The following is an 18,442-nucleotide window of genomic DNA, read 5'->3' on the forward strand; positions in this document are numbered from 1 at the left end:
AGCAGCCCCAGGGAAACACAGAAGGCAGAAGGCAGCCAGCACCCTGCCTTCACTGCGGGCCCTCTGGATGGTAGTCAGCAGGCTGCCCTTGGTAACTGAGCTTGCTCAGAGGGGGCCTGGCCTATTAGCTGCATCAAGTCCAGGACTTCCCCTGCCCGATCTCATGTGTATTTCCCAGGCATGACACACCAAAACTCTTGTGCCTCTGTCTCAGCACCTGTGTTTAGGAGGCCTGAGCTGACCCTCATCCACTTCCTCCTGTGCACCCCTGGCTATCCTAGGCCAAGCCCTGGACTTGGGGCAACTGCAAAACTTCAGGGCCACACAGAAGCAACCTGGATGTGGCAGACAGACACAGAGGTATAGACAGCTTCTGCTTAGAACCTTTATTCTCCTGGGAGTCACTCCTCACCCAGCTAGAGGCTGCTGCCTGGGAAGCAGGTAGGGCCAGCAGGAGGGTGTTCACTGCTACTCCAGTGGGAAGGGCTGTGCACCAGACTGAGGACAAAGAGGGTGAGCAGCCACCAGGGCAGCCAGCCCAGACACCCAGGGGAGAAGGTGACACAGTGAGCAGGATGAGGAGGCACCACTGAGACCATTCTTCAGTACTCAAAGGTCACCGTCTTGACCCGTAGATATTCATCCAGGGCTGCCTCTCCTGTAAGACAGTACATGCTGCTGGGACACGTCATGGTTATAGGCCACCACTGGTCCCAGCACAGCATTCATATCTCCTAGCAAAGTCCCTGGAGCAACCCAGTAGGGATCACCTGGCTCCCCCATCTACAGATGGAGCTGAGGCCCAGGGAACCCATGTACCCTTCCCAGGTACTCCTGGTGGTACATACTAGAGCTGAGACTCCCCAGAATACAGAGCCAATCTGGGGCAATCTTTGTACAGTCTCCCCAGCTCCCATCACCTTGTCTGGTAGGGGCAGCCCCACTGGCTGAAGGAAGCAGAGATTGTTTTGGTGGTAGACGCACCAGCCCCGCCCTCAGCTAGGCAAGTAGCTGATGCATCACTGCCCCACAAGTTTGTGTGGGCTGTGGCTGCTCCCCTGCTGGCTGTAGCTGGTGCCAAGACCAGTGCTGCCCTGCTGCTGCCGTGTCTCTCCAAGGTCTCTGACTCTCCCCAGGGGGACTGTTTAGGATGTGTGGAGTGTAAGTCTGTTCCAGGGAAGATGCTGGTCCTCTCTGTGCAGGAAGTAGGGACCTGAGTGGGAAAGAGCTAGGAGGACTCAGAGAAGAGTCCTAAGTGGCTGAGATCATGTCCGGGGGACTTCCCCATAGCCTTCCCTAGATACTGATGGGCCTCATGGATTCCTATGGTGGACACCAGGAAGGTGGCTTAGGGGGAGGTGGAGGAGACAGCCGACAAGGACAGAGAGAGCCCAAGTGTCCAGCCTGTGTGTGTGTGTGCCCTGTGCCTTGCCCTGTAGGCACAAGTGGGCTCCTCTCATAAGCACCCTGGGGGTTTCTGCAGGGCTTGAAAGGTAGAGGCGGGGGAGAGGGAGAAAAAACAGCAGGGATGCCCTTAGATTGCAGAGTCAGCCTGATGTTGTCACTGAAGAGGAGACGTCCCTGAGCTGGCATGGAGCCTGGAAACAGAGGCCGAGGCCTCTAAGAGACACTGCTCTCCCTGAGCCTGGCCACAGGCCATAGTACACTTGCCCATCAGACCTTTCTAGTCCCCTGTTGTCTTCCTTCATGGCACAATGGAGAGAGCAGCAGGAGGCCTGAGTCAGTGGCAGAAAGAGAAGGGTGAAAGCAGCAGTCCTCTGCACTAGGCAGGCACAATGCCAGGAAGGGTGTACACGGCTCCCATGTGTGCCTGAGGATGCCGCCTGCTGTGCTTGGTGACGCCATTGCTGCTGGTGGACTCACAATGCCCATGGGTCCCTGGGGGCACACTTGTCCCCCTCACACTGAGGATGATGCCAAGCCCCTGGCCATGGCCCCCAGCACCCAAGGCCTGGCCCCTACCTGCCTCTCAGGCCTCGTGTCCTCCCTCCTCCTGCCTCTTGGCGCAGTCCAACCACTCTAGCCCCTCTGCAGCTCTAAGACCAAAGCTGGTACCCCCAGGATCTGCTGATCTCTCTGCCAAGGACAGCACTCCCAGGCCTTCCTAGCCAACTGCTCACCACTCAGGTGTAGGTGCCCAGTCAGAAAGGCTCTGTCTGCCCCCTGGCCAGGGGCTCTTCTCCCAGGTTACTCTTCTCACCTCCTCCCATTACTCTTTTCTCTTTGCAAGCACCCTGTTCCCTGACTTATCACCTGGCCCCTCCCAGTGAGATATGCCATAGCCTATCATAGGGTATGTGCAGGGCCTGTCAGAGGGGAGGGGGATTTCACAGACACTAGTTGAATGAACAAATGAAATCCTCCCACAGGCAGGAGTCGGTTACCCAGGTCTTTGCCAAATCCGGACTGCTTGAATCCTCCAAAGGGAGCAGCCACATCAGTCTTGTTGTACGTGTTGACAAACACAGTGCCAGCCTGAAGCTTGTCACTCACATACAGGGCTTTGTTGATGTCCCTGGTGAAAACCCCAGAAGCCAGGCCAAATTCCGTAGCATTGGCCCGAGACAACACAGCATCCACATCCCTGGAGGAAAAATCCAGAGACAGCTACCTGAGGAAGGGGAAGAGGGTCCAGCCTGGACGTCAGGTCCAGCAGCTATCCCCACTGCACACTCCCTGCCACAAAGGCCCTTCAGAGGAGAAAACCAGGCTGAAGTTAAAGCAAGTCACAGGAGACAGAGGGCAGGGTGGAGAAGGGCAAGGAGACAGTGAGAGGACGAGGCAGGTGCATGAGCGATCAGCCACAGGGTCCTTGCAGACATGGCCACAGGCACTCAGAAAGGGCCCACTGGGTGCCCACCTATGCCCTCAGGAGGTTTGGGTGTTCACTAGAACTCAGAGGTTTACAGACATTACCATATCTATTTGGCAGATGGCACTAAAGTCTTTTAGTCTAATACAATCAGCATATCATGGCAATTTTGATATTCCATTTGATAGCTAGTAGTAGAATATGAGGATGAGGTGGCCTTTTGTCACTTGTTCTGAGGTGCTACACAGATGAGGGGCAGCCAGGGACCTTCACAGCCCTGCCATTTTCAGTGGATTGTGAGCTGAGCTGGCCATGATGATGTGCATGCCCAGCAGGCTCTGGTAGAAGAAATGTCCTGGGCTTTTGAGGCCAGATGGCTAAGGTGCCTAGTAGCTCCTTCTTGGCTTCTGTGGGGGACAGAGTGGAGGTGCAGACAAAAGCTTTGTCCTCCCAGATGAGGCTGGTTGTGGTCCAGACCCTGATAACACACAGAAAAGACCCAGGCCCTCAAAAGCCATCAGCAATATGGCACAAGTACTGGGTGAGGGGTATACTACATCAGGGACCTCACCTAACAAACACAAACATTGTAACTTAATCATGTCCTACGTACCCTCAGATTAACCTGAAATTAAAAGAAAAGAAAAAAAAGAGCCATCAGCAGGACTCCCTACCCATCAGCAAACCGGGAGATGATCATGATAGGCCCAAAGGACTCTTCCTTAGCAATGAACATGTGGTCTTCCACATCCGTGAAAACAGTTGGCTCAAAGAAGAAACCTGCAGGGGACACAAGGAACCATGGTGTATAGGAGGGCACATACCTCCCCAGCCCAGCCAGGGCCTGGGTCCTGCCAGCCCCACTCCAGAACTTTGAGGCCCCTCACTGGATCGCTTGCCCTGCTCTGTGCACACTGCCATCACCATATGCCCTCCCATCATTGCTGATCCCTGCCTTGCCCTGTGAATGCTCTGAACACGTTGTCTCTGGCCTCACAGGACTCTCATCTGGTGGGAGTGGGAAGTGTGAGTAGAAAGTGGGAATGCAGCAGTCCTGAAAGCTCTGGGCAGTGTGTGGGGTGACAAAGGAATGCCTGTGCTTATATTCCCTTTGGGCTGAATGGAAGATGATCTCCAGGTGGGGATGCTGGGGAAGTGTCTGCTAAGCCAAGAAAAGTGGACACAGAGGGCAAAAAAACACAAGAAGCCCAACAGGGCCCAAGCACAGGTGGAGGGCAAGTCATACACAGACCATGAGAGACCCTGGTATGAAGTGAAGGAGTTCAGGCTGCTGTCACGGGAGGACGAGTCACTGCTGACATGTATTAACACTGCAGAAATCACCAGAGCTCTAGCAGCTGCATGGGCAAAGGCACTAAAAGTGATCCCAAGGCCACTGAAGTGGCTGCAGTGACAGGCCCAGCAAGATGAGATGCTGGGAGCTGCCAGCACAGTAGTGGCAAGAGTGATGCTCAGATTTAACAGAACTAGGCAAATAATTAAAAGTAGGGGGTCAAAAAAGAGAAAATTATCTCTTTTCCTTCCCTCCTTCAATCCATCAATGTTACTGTGTACCTCCTCTGTGCAAGCATGAAGGAGCCAATGTGGTGACAGATGTGTTCCCAGGGAAGGGGACACATCTGTCACCACATTGGCTCCTTTATAAGGGGGAAGCTTCACAGATAACCCATCCCTGCAGCTCCTGCTCCTCTGCCTGGGATGGGTTGGTCAGAGAGGATTCTAGAGAAGCAGGTGTGGACATGGTGATGACCAATGAGTTAAACATCCTGAGGGACAGCTGGGTGGAGGTGTCTAGTGTCAGCTATGTGGTCAAGAGCTCTGGGTGGGCTATAGCCCAGAAAGACAGACCTAGGAGGATCAGAGCTGCTGCAGAAGGTGAGATGCTCCTGGTCAAGTGTCCACCATACAAAGAGCTCCACGCCAAGGACAGACCTGTGTATGTACTTGCACTGAGGGGACAGGTGGAGAAGGAGTTTTCACCAAAGAGTAGCACCAAGAAGTAATAGCCAATGAAGTAGAAAGAAAATCACAAACTTTTGTGTCACAGGGTTCATGGGAGGTGAGAAATTCAAGGCTGCAGTGAATTTAAGGGAAATGAAAGTCCAGTCTGCTGTGGATTAAACCACCATGAGTAATGTCTCCAGTACTATGTCCTCACCTCACCAAGTCTCATCTGAGTCTGGCCAGTGCCGAAGTAGCCCTGTCATCCCCCTCACAATCACAGAAAGGGGCTGAAGCCTGACTGCCAGTCCCAGGCCTCTAGCTGTCTTCATGAGAGCTGGGCAGAAAGTCAGAGGCCATGGCACCAGCTGCCTTAGTTTACCCCAGAGGGCCTGGCGCTCTCAGACTGACCTGGCCGAGATACTTGATTCCCACCACAAACCAGTGTGGCTCCTTCCTTCACGCCACGCTGGCAATACTGCAGAAGCTTCGTCAGGTGGGCTTGGTGGTTCTGCGGCCCGTGGGTGGTGTCCCTGTCCAGCGGGTTGCCAATCTTCATTTTTTTCACCTCTTCTACCTGTGGGAGGACCTCCAAGTCACATCTCTCCTGGATGCTGCTGCAATTTCTGACAACAGGTCGCCTCCAAGCCACCTTCTCCGTTTGCATTTCAGGGACCCACCGCTGACCCCTGGAGAAAGTCTGTGCTCTGTTGTCTAGCTCTCAGGGCTTTCCAAATTCTGATTCCAAACCTACCTTCCAGGCTGAAACCCCTCTGCCTCCTGTATGTGAATGTTCCAAAGTCTCTAAGGGCGACCCAAGCCCAGGGAGGCCTAGTGACCACCCTGCCCTGGATGCTGTCCATTTCAAATGCATCTCTGAAGCCCCTTCTCTAGGATTCCTTCCCTGCTGCCTCAGTCAACAGAAAAGTTAGTCTGGGCTTCACTGCCTAGAGATGTTGGCTCGGGTCTCCTCAGGACATCTGATGATTTGGGGCTGGGGGATGTGAAGACTCAGAATGTGAAGCAGCATTATGGGAGGAGGTGTTAAGGAGCTTGAGGAACACAACCAGGGGCAAGGCAGACATCAAACCTTCCAGGCTGCACTGCAGCTGCCCCTCCCAGGTGTCCTTCTTGGTTTTCTAAAGTCAAACAAGATCATCCCATCCACATTCGAGATATATCATGGTCAGCATGGACTGGCCTCCTCTTCTAAGGCCAGACCCTGACCAGACAAGCACCTGGGACCACCCTCTGCCCTTCCACCAGCACCCACTTAGCACCTCTGACTGTCCTGAAAGGGTCTCCATCCTGCTACCAAGTCCCTGCTTTGTTCCCAAGCTGGAGACCCAAACTGCTCCCTGGTCTCCAGCCTCAGAGAATGACCTGTAAGGCCTCCTGGAAGCCTTTCTCTCCCTTTATCAGGGATCACACCTATCCAGAGAATTATCCCTGATGACTCCCCTGCAGATCCCTGGACAGGACCTCTGTGCCTCCAACAACACACCCCATTCAGTGGCCCCTAGGACCTACTCTCATCTCTACTTGTCAATGGGCCTGTGTCCTGGCCCAGTTCTTCCTGTGCTGGGCCTATCAGAGCAATGGGACTTGCTTGGCCAGGCTGGCCACAGATTATCCAAGCGGATGTACTTTGGGTGATGCCTCTAATTAAGGGCAGGTGCCCATGTCCCCACCCTTTGAATCTGTGCTGGCCAGTGACTTGACAGCCAGCAGCATATGGTGGGGGCAATGCCTTGTGAGTTCCAAGAGCCCTCTGCTCTCTCTTGACCCTGTGAGCACACTCAGCTGCCAGCTGCCCTGTGAGTGGCAGCCACTGCAGAGGCCTAAGCAAGCTCAGGTCTCAGCCCAGGCTGCTAGCCAAGAATTGTGACCTCAGTGAATGGCTGCTATTTGTAGCTGCTGTTTGCTGCAGCCCTGCCTGGAAAGACCTTCCCTTTCCACTGCCCTCCCTACCCTGAGCCCTGCACCAGTTCTAGAGCAGCTCTTCTCCAGGGCTCTCTCTGGGGGCATGGCCACCCTGTCCTTAGCTTATAGGCTCTCTCTCTTCTCCTGGCTTCCCAGATATACTTTGTCTATAGCCACCGTAGAGGTTCTCAACTGACTCTCCAGTACCCCTGGTCAGGGAAGGGATGGCGGAAGGGCTGCCAGCTGGGTTGAGCCAGCCTCCACTTGCTCTCATCCCTGGCCCAGCAGTTGGTGGGGAAAGAGTGAGAAGATTATGTCCAGAGCCCACCAGATCCCCACAGCTACAAGGTGGCTACTGGCATTTTCAGCAGTTGATGGCAGCTGCCACTTCCCAACCTGGGGGCACCCCAAGGCAACACCTGTCCGCTCCAGGGCTCCTGGCTATGGTCAGATTAGGGCTAGATTTCACCTGAGGCCACACCCTTTGTCCACTCTGTCCCTTGTTCGCTCCTGGCCCCTTCCACCTTCTAGCCCTCACCCAGAAGGCCCCTTGTAAACCCCGTGCACTTGAATTCTTGCCTCAGGCTCCACTTCTAGGGAACCAACCCAAGATGGACCCATTTTGGTTATGTCAATTTGAGCCATGGGGCTTTGCTGTTTCTTGCAAAGCCAGGGCTCTAGTTGCTGCCTGAGGTTTGACATCTGCTACTTCTCCCAGCTTGTAGGTGATGTAGACCCCAAACCTGAGCCTGTCAGACCACCTTCATGGAACTGGTGGGGAACTGAGGCCTCATCACATTGATTTTACTTGATAGTAAAAGCCAATGAAGACTCAGTACAACTCCCTGAGGGTCCACTGGCCCAGGTGGACATGGAGCTTGGCTGTACCTGACCAAGCCCTGATTCCCCTGATCCAGCCCCCCAGCCAGGCTGCTGTCCTAGTGAGCCAACACCCCCAGACCCCAGAGCAGGACTCACCACCCTCTGCACAAACTCATCATGAATGGAGTCTTCTACAAAAAGCCGGCCTGCGGCGATGCAGTTCTCCCCTTTGTTGAAGAAAACGGAGCTCATTCCCTTCAGAAATGGACAAAACCAGGTCACGGCTCCCCCAAGGCCTCCAGCCCCCAGCTCTGCCAGGGCCCAGTCACTGCTTCTTGAGGATAAGGGGGCATGCATACGTCCTGATCTCCTGCAGTTCAGGCCCAGCCACAGGGTGAAGGAGGCAGGGTGAAGGATGCAATCCTCAGTCCCTCCAAGGAGAGATAAGATGTGGCAGCGTAGGAAGTGAAGACACTGAGGCCTAAGGCCACAGGGTGAAGGAGGCAGACCAAGTCCTGATTCTGCCACAGGGCCCACGGCTACATCCACACTGTAGAATGTGGAGACCATCTGCACATGGGGTGGGCCCGCTGGGGTGACCCAGAATATGCTGACCCTTCTATTTTTGAGCCTATCATGTCGAGAGCTCACAGGAGGGGTGCTGAGCAGTGTTTGAGCATGGAACAGGTGGCAGTGACCAGAGGCAGCAGCAAGCCCTCCCTGGAATGACTGGGAGGGAGGCTACCCAGGCCCAGGGGACTCCTGGCAAGCACTCCACATAAAGGTCCTCACTGGCCCCAAGCAAGCCTGCTATTCAAACTTGAGTAGCCCTGTGTGGGAAGGCCAGAGGAGGAGGGACAGACACAGTCAAGACCACCTATCCTAGAAGAGAGACCCCAATTTAACACCAAGCAACCTAAAGACAGGGCCAAGCAGTGTCCACCATGGCACTGGGGCCAAAATCTTAAGGCTGAGGGGCCTACCTGGGGCAGTAAGCAAGGCCCCTCCCTTGGTCCTTCTACCTGATGGGGCTTGACTCCTACTCATATCTATCCTGGGACATCACGCCACCCTCTAAGGCAGAATGGGACTTATATGGGAGTTGGGGTCATATCTGGCACCTGGTTGGACAAGGTCTTAATTGTTTGCTCCCACAGGAGCAAAAAGAGGACAGTGACAAAACTAATGGTGAGAACAAGAACTGACGCTTGTGTGGTATCTGTGGCTGTTGTCCTAAGCCCCTCAAGCACATTCATCCTGCCACAGGCCTAGGAAGCAGATGTCAATGTGTCCCTATTGCACAGGGAAGCACAGAGGCCCAAAGAGGTTAACTTGCCAGAGGTTGCCCTGCAGGACAGTGGGGCTAGCACATGTCCACTGCAAAGAGCCACTCTTAGCAGAGCTGTGCCTGAGTGCTCAGAGCTCTGCTTTGCTCCCGTCTATTTTTTTGAATGAGTTTGTTGTGTGCATTTAAGGTTTACAGTATACTCTAGGCTGCATGTACATAGTAACATGCTCTCCATATGAAGTAGATTAGCATCCCTGGTTTGCTTATCTCTTGGACAGAAAAGGTCTCTATGTGTGCTTCAAAGCAGATGGAGTGTGACCTGTGTTTCTCTGTTTTATATATAATATATGTATTGTACAAACATAAATATGTACATGTGTATAGAGGGTATTAAAATTATAACTTTGAAGTCATGTTTGATTTCTGCAATTACAAGAGGTGCTCAACATGACTTGTATTCATCTTCTGTTATCAGTATAGATTGAGTATTGGAATTTTTTTGAGACAGAGTCTCACTGTGTCGCCCTCAGTAGAGTGGTGTGGTGTCACAGCTCACAGCAGCCTCAAAGTCTTGGGCTTAAGTGATTCTCTTGCCTCAGCCTCCCAAGAAGCTGGGACCACAGGTGCCCGTCACAATGCTGGCTTTTTGTGTTGCAGTTGTTTAGCTGGATCAGGCTGGGTTCGAACCCACCATCCTTAGCATATGTGGCTGGCAGTGTAACCACCATGCTATGGACACCAAGCCCAGAATATTAGAATTTTAATGCATTTTTTTTCCTTTCTTAAAGTATGTACACATTTTTTTTGACATCCTCTGTATATGTGTGTGTAATAGGCAGCTGATTCCAGCTGTCCTGATGGTTATGAAACTCCTCAGGTCATAATTTTGGACAACACATGTCATTCCTGCTCCAAGTCCCCTTCCTGCCACTAAGGCTAGGCTGAATATGTGCATTTGTGGAACCAAAGCGAGGTCCTCCTCCCCCCCCCACAATCCTGGCCCTCTGTCCCTGTAGTGCCCCTGTGGTAGCCCTCTGCCCCCTCCTTGCCACCCCAGGCTCAGCCCTCACCATTGTCACAGCCTTGTTGAGGTCACAGTCAGCAAAGATGATGAGGGGCGACTTCCCGCCCAGCTCCAGGGATACCTTCTTCACATTACTCAGGGCACAGCTGAAAGGGACAGTGAGTATGAGACTGGCTCAGTGCCTTCTCCCTGCCCCACCCCTCACAGCCTCACATTCCCTTCTGTGCCTCCAACACCTCCACAGCCCACTCACGCCTTTGCCCAGAGGTCCCTCGGGATGACTCTTCCTTCAGACCTCAGTGCACTTGACTCTTCACTTCCCTCAGACCTGCATTCCCCTCTTGGGCTCTCTGACTACCCAGTACACAGCTAGCTGCACCCTGCCATGCCCTGCCTGCATGCTGTGCCCATGGTGTCGCTACACCTGTTTGAGTCCCCCAGAATATGTGCCATGCCAGGGCAGGCCTATGTCTGTCCAATCCCAGTACAGCCCCACGCTGAGTATGGTGCCTGGCAAGCAGCTGGCACTCCACAATTGCTGGATGGACACCTCAAAACAGAGCCATCACCCTCTGGGAGCAGCCATGGTGGCCACAGAGGTTTTGGCATCTCAGGTTTTTGATGATGGTGCAGAGAAAAGCTGGAGGTAATAATGTACATGTCACATCCATGGGCAACAGAGGTACTCAAGATACTGTCCCCAAACGGACACTGAGCAGGGCCAGCAAACCACGAGGCTGCACATGGGGAGCAGCCTCCCCCCAAGGCAGACCCGGCAAACCATGAGGCTGCACATGGGGAGCAGCCTCCCCCCCAAGGCAGACCCGGCAAACCATGAGGCTGCACATGGGGAGCAGCCCACCACAGCAGACCCAGCAAACCATGAGGCTGCAGATGGGGAGCAGCCCCCCCCACAGAGGACCCAGCAAACCACAAGGCTGCACATGGGGAGGAGGCCCCACACAGGGCCCCTCAGCCTGAGGTGTGGGCCTCAGGGTGACCGGGAAAGGATGGCTAGAGCAGGAAGGGCCTGCCTGACCCTACTACCCAAACATCCCTCTAGGGACTGAAAGCTGACACTGCCTGGACTTCAGTGGGCTTAGATGTGACAGCTTACCTTCCACAGGGGTACAGCCTGGCCAACTTTAGAATCAGGCCAACAACCTGTGACTACTCGCAGCTGCAATCCCTACCCCTCTGTCCTCCTCCCACTGCTGATGGTGAGATGTGTGCTGTGGCAGGCTGGCCTGGTTACTGGGACACTCAGAATGAGTCAGAGCAGCCCCACCTGACCACTTACATGCCAATGTCACCCTCTACTGACCTCAAAGATGCAATACATCACCACATTGGTGGTGGTTCCTGAGCCAATGAAGGATTGAGGGGTCTGCAGAAACAGACCCTGCGCAGTGAGGAGCCAAGGTAGGGCTGTGGAAGGGTCCCAGGGAGAAAGGACACTATTCTGCATTGGAAACTGTGACTGGGAGACCCTGATTTAACACCAAGCAGCCCTCCCACGGAATTGTCACATAGCAGCTGGATGGTCCTAGAGGACACAGAAGTGGATCCCAAAGCAAAGACAGAGATGGTGGTCCCATGCCCTTGGGGAAAGGCATCACAGAGCCTGTGTGCCCATGCTCACCAGGTGCCAGTCCCACCCCAGGGACCCAGCTCCAGCACCATGTGGACACCTCCAGCACAGCCAGGGCTCTAGTTGCCACCTGAGTTCTGATATCTGCTACCTCTCCTAGTTTGTGGGTGATATAGACCCCACACCTGAGTCTGTCAGACCACCTTCATGGAACTGAGGGGGGAACTGAGGCCTCATCACATTGTGAATTAGTGACAGAGCCAGGGAGGTGACTTGGTCAGTTTGCAGCCACAGTCCAGGGATTGAGAGGTAAGAGAATCTTAGAAATAGAATAAAAGCCTCAAACACTAGCCATGTATGTAATGGTATTTTTTTTTTTGTAAATGACTGAAAAGAGATAGGTGAAATTAATCATATTCATTTCAACCTGAATCAATGTAAAAATGTACTGAGACACTTTACTTTTTTGTGCGTGCTGTTTTCTAAATTGTTGTGTACTTCTCACACACGCACACTTCAGCTTGAGCCAGCCCCTCAGGTGCTCCATGATCCTGTGGGCAGTGCTGGCTCCTGCCGGGCTTGGCAGAAACTCAGATGCTCTGGGCTCTCACCAGCAGCAATATGCCCCAGGGGCTGGCTGCACGCATAGCTTGACACACAGGGCCCAGCTCACTAACTTTACTACCCATCCAACACTGCTGCCTGGGAGCCCCCGGCCCTACCCAAATATTTACCTCTTCATGATGTGCTTCCCCACCTCTGTGGAGCCTGTGAAACCAATCTTCCTCACATCTGGGTGGTCCAAGAGGCTCTGGCCAGCTTGTGAGCCTGTGTGGGAGGGTGGGAGTCAGAGTGGCCCATGGTGCTGAGGGAGGCGTGAGCCCAGCCTGCTCACTCATACGTCCATCTAAGCACCATAGCTCTGCAGTGTACTCCCCATGTGCTTAACACACGTGGTCCCCAGGGGTCACTGGGCCTTGCTCCCTGTCTGGAGCTGCAGCCTCCCCAGCCTAAGTTCCAATACCCCTGAGTGTAGATGTATTTGGAGACAATATTACACAGGTAATTGAGGCAAAAGAGTTCACTGGGGTGGACCCTAATCCACTATGACTCCTTTAAGAAGAGTCATAGGAACCAGATATGCAGATGGGAGACCATATGAGGACACAGGGAGGAGATGACTGTATAGAAACCCAGGAGGGAAGCCACAGGGAAAATCAGCCCTGCCACACCTTCCTTTTGGACATCCAGCCTCCAGAACTGTGAGATGATAAATGCCTCTGTTAAGACCTCGGTCTGTTGTCATGGCAGCGCTGGCAAAATGATGCACTCCCTCATTAGGGCAGACCCCAAGGGTGAGGGGGCACTCAGCCTTCCAGCTCTCACCTTCAGGGTACAGCAGGCTGTGGGAAGCCATGACACACACCTCTGCTGTTTGGGACAATTTGACTACTGTTCTGTCCCACATCACATGGCTGCCCCTCTCCAGGCCATGCCCTGCACATACTCTGACCCCCAGCGAGGGCAATCCTTCTCTGTCCCTGGTCTCCATCTCAGTGAAACTTCAGAGTGGCCTCCCTGCCACTGCCTCCTCCCAGACGCAGCATGAGCTCTGCTTCCTTAAATTAAGCCTCTTCCTCACCTTTGGCACCTGACTCTGCATTGTAACTTGTAACTTGTAACTCATTTCTCTAACTCTTTTTCCATTTCCTTTCCTCACCAGCCTTAAAATACCCAGCTCTACATTGGGCCCTCTTCTCTTCTCAGCTGACACTGCCTCCTCAGCTGATCTTGCCCTGCCCTCAAAATGCCATCTTCAGCTACATCATGGCCTAAATCTGCATCTCCAGTCAAGCTCCACTGGGGTCCAGATCCATTTATCATTCCTCTGCCTACTCAGCATCTACACTTGTATGTCTTACAGCCTTTCAAGTTCAAGATACTTGACACTGAACTTTTAATCTTTCCCCTAGACCTGCTCTTCCTCCACAGTTCTCGATTTTGAAAAACAGCCTCTCCTTGCAGCCAGCTGGTTTGTCTAAGCCAAGAACCTGGTAGTCATTCTTGACACCTCCCTTCTCCATCCCAGGATTCACCCAGCACAGGGCCTTCCCCTACCAGTCCCTTCAACTCCTTGGTTCCCTGCCTACAGGCTTGTAAATCTCACTTGCCCAGGTGCACCTGTGAAGGTTCTGGTTTGGAGGGAGACCTTCTGTATACAGTAGAAGCTCCACAAGTGACTGTGACACTAACTCTATTCCACCACTCCCTGTTAAATTATTGTTTGGGGGAGAAAATATTTGTAAGGGATACATCTGATAAAGGACTATATAACCAACATATACAAAGAACTCTTAAAACTCAGCAATCTGAAAACAAATAATCTTTTAAAAACTGGGCAAAAGATATCAACAAACACCTCACAAAACATACAGATGGCAAGTAAGCACATGAAAAGAAGCTCCATGTCATTTGTCATTAGGGAATCACAAAATAAAATTACAATGAGATACACTGCACCTCTATTAGAATGGCAAAAATCCAGAACACCAAGAACAGCAAACACTGGCAAGGATGTGGAGCAATAGGAACTCTCATTCTGCTAGTGGAAATACAGAATGGTACAGTCAGACAGAGTGGCTGTACAGAACTCTCTGAAGATAGTTTGGCAGTTTCTTCACACACTAAACATATTCTTACCATATGATCCAGTAATCATGCTCCTTGGTATTAATATTTACCCAAAGGAGATGAAAACTTATGTCCACACAAGAATCTTCTCGTGGATCTTTATGGCAGCTTTATTCAAAATTGCCAAAGTTTGGAAGCAACCAAGATGTCCTTTGGTAGGTGAATGGATAAATAAACTGTGGTAAATCAGACAAGAAATAGTATTCAGTGCTAAAAAGAAACAAGCTATCAAGCCATGAAAAGACACACAGGAGCCTTAGATGCGTGTAAGTAAAAGAAACCAGTCTGGAAAGGCTACACACTACCTGATCCCAACTATACAACATTCTAGAAAAGACACAACTGTGGAGACCACAAAAAGATCAGCAGCTGCCAGATGCTGTGGGAGGGACAGATGAAGAGGTGAAGCACAGAGGATTCTTAGGGCGCCAACACCACTCTCTCTGACACAGGAATAGCAGATACACGTCTCTGTACATTTGTCCAAACCCATAAAATGTACAACACCAAGAGCAAGCCCTCTTGTAAACCAAGGACTTTGGGGGACACTAATGAGTCAAAGCAGGTCATTGATTACAACAAAAGTGTCATAGTCGTGGGCAGTGTCTCTATGGGGGCAGGGGAGACAGGGACGCTTGGTGTTTTCTGCTCAATTTTGCTAACAACCTACAACTTCTTTAAACATAAAGTCTATTTAATAATGATGTAATAATAAATAATAATAAATTCACTGTTTTAGGTTATCCAAATATTTGCATAAAGGTTTCATATAACAGATCACCAAAAGTTCTCCACTTTTTTTTTTATAAAAACAGAATTTTTACAGGCTGTTATGGGTTGAATTATGTCCCCCCAAATTCATATGTTAGCATTCTAACCCCTAGAACCTCAGAATGTGACCCTATCTGAGAAAAAGTCATTGCAGATGTAATTAGCTAAGATGAGCTCATTAGGGTGGGCCCTGATCTTCTATAACTGGTAACCTTATAAAAAGAGGAAACCTGGACACAGACACACGTGCAGGACAAACACCACGTAAAGATGAAGGAACATAGTACAAGCTAAGAAGAGGCAAAGAAGAATCCTTCCCTAGAACCTTTTACAGGCATATTACCCTGCCAACAGACTTCCAGTCTCCAGAATGTGAGACAATAAATTTCTGTGGTTTATGCCACTTAGCTTGTGGTCCTGTGTTTCAGTAGCCCTAGCAAATATAGCCTCATAGACAGACTATATTCTCTGACCACGACATAACAAAAGTAGAAATGTTAAGAAGAAAACTTTAGACCAAAAAAAGAAACTTGGAAAACTTTTTAAAAATCTCTTTTTACTTACTGGGTCAGAGAGAAAATCCAAACTACAAGCATGTATTACTTTAGAACAATAAGAACATGAACACAACATACTCAGAAGAATGAAGTGAGAGTACATTTCTAGAAGGCTAATTTGAAGAGCACTATGGATAATTCTCCAGAGAACAACCATACTGGTGAAAATTATTTTATTTTATTTATTTATTTTTTATTAAATCATAAACACATAGATCATGTATACATTAATGCACTTATGGGATACAATGTGCTGATTTCATACAGAATTAGGAACACTTACATCGTACTGGTTAATATATACCTCATCTTGTTTACTTAATTATTGTGTTAAGACATTTATACTCTATACTTAATAGATCCGACATGTACCCTTGCAATAAGCACCATAGGTATGATCCTACCATTCACCCTCCCTCAATCTGACCTCCCTCCTCCCCTCTGAAAATTATTTTCAAACAACCATTTAAAATCTCTGAAGATTTTTCTAGCAAGACACAGCAAACAAGGAAACATCTTTTAAAAGAAAACTTCCTAAATCTCAGTAAGAGTCTGTGGCACTTGATGGCAGCTTCTCTGCCCCACCAGATGGAGGCTCTACTCCAGGCATGTCTTGCCAGGAAGGCAGGGCTCCTTCTCTCAGCTCCCAGCCAAAGGATAAATATGGCATCTACCAGGAGGTGCAGGCCACCAACATTCCTCCTCATCCCCTCCAACTCTGAGTTGCAGAGGCAACATTCTTGGTCAATATTGTTGAGATGTTGTAGGCTCCCTTCTTCTACCTACCCCTTATTCCTAAGAGGAAGGCTCTACCTCAGATGTGATAAGGCTGAGAATACTGGGACCTCAGCCACCCAACCCTAGCTCCCTCACAAGAACCAATGCCTGAGGCAGTGCCTCAGAGATTTGGGGGAAAGGGGTGAGGCTGTCCATAAGGAACAGAGAGTTCCAAAGCACTCCCCAAAGAATTGACTTTATTTGAAACAGTTGGAGAAATTCAATCCTAAGCACACTCTCAAAAACAGAGATTTAGGGGGTGACCAAGTAAGAAGAGGTAGGTAGCTCTTTGAGAGCAATAAGCTAAAGTATAAGTCAGATAAGTTTATCAGAGAGAACAGGGAAGAGCCCTTCTAGGGTAAGAGCAAACCTCAAAAGTTGACATCAAAAACTACCCCTGCAGGCTTGGCAGTGGCTCACGCCTATAATCCCAGCACTCTAGGAGGCCAAGGCAGGTGGATTGCTTGAGCTCAGGAGTTCAAGACCAGCCTGAGCAAGAGTAAGACCCCATCTCTACTAAAAATAGAGAAACTAGCCTGGCGTTGTGGCAGGCACCTGTAGTCTAGCTACTTGAGAGGCAGAGGCAAGAGGATTGCTTGAGCCCAAGAGTTTGAGGTTGCTGTGAGCTATGAAGACAACATGGCACTCTACCCAGAGTGACAGAGTGAGAGTCTTTCTCAAAAAAACAAAACAAAACAAACAAACAAAAAACTACTCCAGCAACAGGAGATCAGATTGTACAGTAATTTATGTCCCAGAGAACCACTGAAGATAATAGAGCAACTATCCTGGACAGCAAGATATGATACTAAAGGAGGCAGACAGCTTAACAGGGGAAAAAGAGGGTCAAAGAGATCTTGCTAAATTCTTTTTTTACTTCTTTTTTATTTCAGGTTAATGTGAGGGTACAAATAACTAGGTTACAATGTTTACATTTGTTAGGTAGAGTCTCTCTTGTAGTTATGTCCCCCTCCAAGAGATGTACCATATACCCTTACATTGTGCCCATTAAGTGGAAGTACACCTATCCCCCTCTCTCTTGCCCTCTCCCCCTCCCTCATTCCCCCTCCCACCAACTTGAATTGAATTGAGTTTTTCTCTTATGTGGGCGTGTATTAGTTCATCTACTGGATTCATATTAATATTGAGTACATTGGATACTTCCTGCTAAATTCTTAGCCAATATTGCTGAGATGTTGTAGATTGAGACTACACACATGCCCAAGGATGTGCCCTGTGAGGAATGACATCAGAATCTACACACTATGGGGAAATTAGGTGGTTTTTTTTTTAATAAGTAAACAAGTAATAAAAAACAAGCTCAGAAAAGGGAATAACAGAGTCAGTATCCAGAATTGCTACAATATAATGCTGGAAAAATCCAGTTTTTTTTTTTTAAAAAGTATGACACACACAAAGAAATAGGAAAGTTTGACCCATCGAAGAGGAAAAAATTAAAAAGCCAATACAAACTGCCTGGGAAAGGGGACAAATGTATTTAACATACAACAACTTTAAGGCAGCCATTGCAAATATGTTCAAAGAATTCAAAGAAACCTTTCTTAAAGGAAGTAATGATGACATGAAGTAAATAATATTAATAAAGAGATATATTTTTTAAAAAAGAACCAGGAAGAAATCCTGGAATTAAAAAGTATAATAACTGAAATGAAAAATTCAATAGATCTGAACTGGCAGAAGAAAGAATTGGTGAACTTGAAGAAAAATTTGAGTATGCAATCTAAAGAACAAAGAGAAACAAAGAATAAAAAAACTAAATGGAGCATCACAGAAAAGTGGGGCACCATTAGCATCAATATATGAATAGTGGGAGTATGAAAAGGAGAGGAGAAAAAGTATGGAAAACAGTTTAAAATAAATATGGCTTAAAACTTCTCAAATTTGATGAAAAAGATTAATCTATACATCCAGGAAACTCAGTGAATTCCAAATATGATAACACAAGGAGATTCACACCAGACATATTATAACAAAAACACTGAAGTATGAAGTTTTAAAAGCAGCAAAAGAAAAATGATCCATAATATATAAGAAAACTCTAATAAGGTTAATGGTTGATTTTTTTCTCATCAGAAATAGAGGCCAGAAGCCAGTGGGGTGATGATATATAGTCACATGTCACTTAGTATTATAGTCTGAGAAATGCATTGTTAGGTCATTTTGTCATTGTCTTACACAAATA

General features: G+C 49.5%; 1 protein-coding gene across 3 annotated transcripts in view; it reads right to left on the minus strand.

The window, feature by feature from the left end:
• Positions 1–371: 371 nt before the first annotated feature.
• Positions 372–18,442, minus strand: part of ALDH1L1 (aldehyde dehydrogenase 1 family member L1) — a 66,634-nt gene continuing 48,563 nt past the window's right edge. For all 3 annotated transcript variants that reach the window (XM_012809240.2, XM_023516975.1, XM_003796179.3), the window contains 7 exons: positions 12,178–12,271; positions 9,899–9,998; positions 7,697–7,795; positions 5,207–5,372; positions 3,508–3,613; positions 2,406–2,605; positions 372–658 (listed from right to left, as the gene is read on the minus strand). In XM_012809240.2, coding sequence (XP_012664694.1) covers positions 603–658; positions 2,406–2,605; positions 3,508–3,613; positions 5,207–5,372; positions 7,697–7,795; positions 9,899–9,998; positions 12,178–12,271 — 821 coding nt within the window. In that variant the 3' untranslated portion in view covers positions 372–602. The remainder of the gene's footprint in view (positions 659–2,405; positions 2,606–3,507; positions 3,614–5,206; positions 5,373–7,696; positions 7,796–9,898; positions 9,999–12,177; positions 12,272–18,442) is intronic.

This window comes from Otolemur garnettii, unplaced genomic scaffold (assembly GCF_000181295.1).
Source record: "Otolemur garnettii isolate 467f Iridium unplaced genomic scaffold, OtoGar3 scaffold00101, whole genome shotgun sequence".
NCBI lineage: Eukaryota > Metazoa > Chordata > Mammalia > Primates > Galagidae > Otolemur > Otolemur garnettii.